Raw genomic sequence first — 4,850 nt, 5'->3', positions numbered from 1 at the left:
AGATTTATTGTTATTATCTGGTGGTACTTTCGTTTCGAGTGTAGTTCTTTTTTAATAGTTTCGGAGAATAATAGTATATATTTAGAATCATTTTTATTAATAACGTACATCACTTTAAAGATTCAGTTGCTTGAATTTAATACCTTTACGGTGAAAAGGTTTTCTTTGCAAAGTCAATATTTCATAACTTCAACCGTTACATAACATTACACAGAATTACTGGGGATAAAAGCAAGCTGTTCAAGCCCTAATAAAAACAAGCAAATATAAGTTCATTCGGCCTTCAAATATAATAAAATCCTTTCACATCCAACCAACACACAAACAGATAGAGAAACACATATGTCACTGCAATCATCTTCGAAAACGAAATACCCATTTTTACTTGAGCAGTTGCTGGAAATGCTCGGTCGAGGCCTGCACAGAATCATTGAAAAGAAAGAAGCAAAAAAATGGCGAATCATCAGCACAAACAAAACCCGAAGCTGAAAACACAATATACGCTTGCAAATGAAATCAAACACTTGCATCATTCAGCTTGGGTTGATCATCAGTCTCCAACATGAGTCCAAAATCAATGTGAGGGAATCGTGCCCACTGTGGCAACATATACAAAGTCTGTCAGATTGCTAGCAATTAAATATCTGACATTATTTTATTAATGTTAAGCTTAAGTTCTTGGCAGCAGTGCTAAATGCTTCCCTGTGGCTGATATCAGGATTGTTCATCTTGATCCTTTGAATCTCCTCTCTTCACAAAACAAACCCCATATTTAAAAAAAAAGTATAAAAATAGTTATCAATGATCAAATTACAGTCACTTTATTGTAATTACTTGATGAACTGATTGTACAACGAAGGTGCTCTATGCCTCTTTTCAGGAGCTGCAAAATGAAACAGTCCATGAAATGTAGATAAAGAGAGAAAGTTATACGAAAAATGTAGGTTAAAAGATCTGATACTCACGTCGATTCACAACCCTTTGTTGAACGGTTGTTGTTGGTCGCTTTGGAAGCTTCGTCTTGACTCTGGAAGAGGAGCTTAACTCAATTCTATACTCTGACGAGGTATACTTAGGCACCTAAAACATTCAATAATATTTTCAACAGACCAACATCAGTTAGGTAATATCATTGACCTGACCAAGCAACTAATCCCTGGCTTATTACTGGATATAGTAAGTTCCAGAGAGTAAAAAGATTTTTCCTTCATTGGGCTTAACTAAATCCTCTCTTTTTATACATTGCCAAGGGTTTGCCTTCATATACCAACTTATAGATTATTACGTATTTTCATATACATACAGTCATTTATGTTTAAATAAAAAGTAAAAACTTCAGTTTTAGGTAAATTATCTCTAGAGCAAGTAGCTAAAATCTTTCGGTTAACATCTCTCTTTTCTTTTAGATTGTGGGTCCGATATTTATTAGGGACTAAATCAATGATAAAAAAAAGTAGGTGTTTCTTTTAGAAAACTTAAAAAATAAATAAGAAGAAGAAAGCTTCGAGGGATATAAAAGCTGAATCTTTGAAATTTGGAACAAAATTTAAGAAAGAAGGGGAAAGATCAGCGTAGTGACTAAAAGCCTACAAACCCTAAAATTCATGTCAATCAAAATCGAAGTCAAATCCTTTTACAAATGACGGCTCAATGGAGATTAAGATTGAAAAGGAATCCCTAAAAAATGTCAATTTGCCCTAAATAACCAACCCATATACCGGCTCTTAACAGAGCTTTGAGGAATTAGGTTTTATTTGCAGGTAATTACAGCAGCACCGAGAACTATGGGGGAAAAGAAGCTTTCAAAATCAAATGAGGATTAAAAACCCTAGATTTCAACCCCCTGTGAATATTTACTGAAGTTTCCTTAGAAAGTGACGAAACCCCAGAAAACCTAACTAGATATCCAAGAAGGCAAGAAACAAGTTTGGAAAACCTGAATATCTTTCCCAGCTCTCGATTGAAAGGAAGCGGCCATGTTTATTGAACACAGATTGGAGCACTGCCCACATCGAATTGTCAGGGTTTCAAACAAGCTGCTGCATGGAACATTCACCTGCAAAAAACATGTAAAAATTTTCAGCTCTTTCTTCTTCTTTTTTTTAATAAAAAAAACATAATTTGCTTAATAAAATTTAGGGTTTCTGAAGAGCTATAGGTTATGCAAAGTTTCATGATCTTTCAGAGGAAACAAAAGAGGTGATAAATTATACTAAAAAATTGGACTTTCAAAGCAGAAGGAGTAGCAAAATCTGGGGGGGGGGTTCGTTTTTCAGGGTAGTCAGCACTTGTGAAGTACGTGAGAATGGGGTTTTTGAGGAAGACAACGGAGATAGTCCCTTTCGTTTTCCATGACCGTCCCAAAAAAAGAAGGTTTTGAATTGGGTTTTGCAGAAGAAGAACTCAAGGCAGGTACCTGCAGTATCTTAATGAGGAAAAGTTTGAGGTAATCAGAGCAAATATGCAGGATATGTCATCTTCATCCATTATAATATATATACACACACATTTTTTTTTATAGCTATAAATTTAAGATCCATATTTAATAACTTCTCTCAAAGGATAAGTTCTGCAAAAGAAGAAAAATCAAGAGAATTTATGACTTTTCTGCAATCAAATTAGAAAAATAAGTCTTAGGATAGTGACCTGACTTCATTACCCAGAACACCCTAGACTATTTAAAAAAACCCAAAGAAAATCATAAAAACTAGAAGTTCAGGCCTTTATTATAAACAAAAATAAAAATAGGGTAGGGTAGGGATCAAAGTTAAAATACCGCGAGAATCATGTTGCAAAGGTTGCAAGGAATGTAACAGAGTTGTTCTGGTGCATAAATAGGGTTGGAGCTTGACATCTTTGAGTTTTCTTTTCTTTTCTCTGATATCAAACAATTTTCGTTTTGTTTTAGGTTTAAGCCCAGAGAAACGGAGAGAACACCAGAAAGAAATACCCGGAGTTCGTATTTATGATCAAACAGCAAAGCAGCACAATAATGAAGAAAGAAATCGAGAATTCAAGAACTGTAAAGAAGGTGAAAGCAGACAGACAGGAACGTGGGATTCGTAGAGCAGTGGCAGGCAACACCGAAAAACAAAAGAGTGTACTCGCTGAGTCACTCATTAATATTTTCAGAGTCACTCACTCTCATGAAAGAGAAATGGCGATGGGGCCTTGTGGAAGTGGACAAAACAATAATGGGGGGTTAGGGTTATATTAGAACAATGAAAGGGAAAGGTTTTAGGGTACCATCAAACTTACAATGAAGGTGATGTATTGAATGAGAATTGGAAATTATTTGTGTGTTATGGTGAAATGAATGAACAAATTATAGGGTTTGGGTTCATAGACAATAGTCAAGAACATATTCACAAACACGTGCAAATGTTGTAATATTTAGGGGACAAGGTTACTTTATTCGAGAGTGTTAATTTAAAGTGTTCTGTCCGAAACCAATGGATCCTGTTGTAGTTGGCTATGAACTAAGACACCGGAAGGGATTTTTTTAAGATGTTTTTCTCATTAACTGCAATCTCGAGCTTAATTAGTTTCCAAAAGTAATGATTTTGCAAGACTCCAACAATCTTTGAAGAACATAATTTTATGAGACATTTAGTTAATAGGTGTAATAACATGTGTAGTACTCATTTAGTCTAAAAATTTAAATTATCGAAAAGTTTGTCTCTTCTCGAGACACCGGAAGGGTTATTGTATTTTTTAGATTTTTTTAATATTTTTTTTATTCATAATATATTTTTGTCTCCCTAAATTGTTATAAGTTTGTCTTTTCTTGAAAATTTAAAAATTCATATAAAATATTTCGTCCATCCCAGAACATGAATAACTACTTATTTAGTACTTGGGTATTTTTTTAATAAGCTAAGGTGATTATATATGTACTAAATACGTTCAACCATTTGACAATGCACACTCAACCACTCTGTTGTAGTCGCTAGTGCTCGAACCGTGATATCTATGAATAACAACGATTTCTTTAACTATTGAAATAAGTTGATTCATGCTAATACATGAATACTAAAATAGTTTGTAATATAACATGTTCATACTAAATTAGGTCTCATTTAGTTGGTAAGTGTAACAACATGAGTACCACTTATTTTAGTGCACTAGCAATGACCAGGCTATGTACACATTGGGAGGGCTATAGCCCCAACTTTTAAAGTCTAGGCTTTCTATTATTTTAAATATTAATTAATTCAATTATTTCTTTTTAATTTTAATGTTTAAATATTAATACATTTAATATTTACTTCAATATCATATTCTGAATTCGCCCTTGTATGTCAGTACTAAAATAGTTGTAATAGCATGTAAATACTAAGTTAAGTCTCGTTGTTTGGTAAAAACAAAAATGTTCAACAATTAAACTACAATTAGGAAAATGTTACTTTTGGAGTTAATAAAACAAATTACCTAATTACTTAATTTTTATGATTGATAAAATATTTTGAATCTTATTTTTTTATAAAAATAGTCTTAGGTTCATTTATTTCAAAAATTGATATATTTAAAAAATATATTATTCTTATGGAACTACATTCTAAATTTATTTTATATTCCTATCAAATAAAGTTAATTCAAAAATTATTTTAAAATAAAAATATTTTATAAGATAAAACCAAACAAAACTTAGCATGTACTTTTTATGTGAAAAAATGAAAGTTGGATTTTTTTTTTTAAATTATAAAAAAATCAAATTGTATAATTTTTAAAAATTGTAGTTTAGATAAATATAATTTTATATTTTGAGTAAGGACGCTATAGAACAAAATAGAAAATGGAAAACTTCTTATTAGGCATGTAAATGAACAGAAGCGTTTAACGAACCGTTC

The 4,850-nt window shown here is 32.0% G+C and overlaps 1 protein-coding gene across 2 annotated transcripts; it reads right to left on the bottom strand.

Moving 5' to 3' along the window:
- Nucleotides 1–224: 224 nt before the first annotated feature.
- On the bottom strand, nucleotides 225–3,081 carry LOC120143416 (axial regulator YABBY 5-like). Of its 2 annotated transcripts, none has more exons than XM_039157742.1 (7): nucleotides 2,777–3,081; nucleotides 1,937–2,056; nucleotides 966–1,080; nucleotides 835–883; nucleotides 677–750; nucleotides 525–599; nucleotides 225–417 (listed from the first exon to the last, which is right to left on the bottom strand). In XM_039157742.1, exons 1-7 carry the CDS (start codon nucleotides 2,852–2,854, stop codon nucleotides 284–286), a joined length of 645 nt encoding a protein of 214 aa, XP_039013673.1. In that variant the 5' UTR covers nucleotides 2,855–3,081; the 3' UTR covers nucleotides 225–283. The 2 variants fall into 2 exon arrangements, with proteins under 2 accessions (XP_039013673.1, XP_039013674.1); XM_039157743.1 differs by having other exon boundaries at nucleotides 288–417; nucleotides 529–599; nucleotides 2,777–3,078.
- Nucleotides 3,082–4,850: the final 1,769 nt, after the last annotated feature.

Source organism: Hibiscus syriacus, unplaced genomic scaffold (genome assembly GCF_006381635.1).
Source record: "Hibiscus syriacus cultivar Baekdansim isolate YM2019G1 unplaced genomic scaffold, ASM638163v2 tig00110847_pilon, whole genome shotgun sequence".
In the NCBI taxonomy this organism is placed as follows: Eukaryota; Viridiplantae; Streptophyta; class Magnoliopsida; order Malvales; family Malvaceae; genus Hibiscus; species Hibiscus syriacus.
The sequence above is the reverse complement of the archived record's forward strand: the minus strand, read 5'-3'. Positions and strand labels throughout refer to the sequence as shown.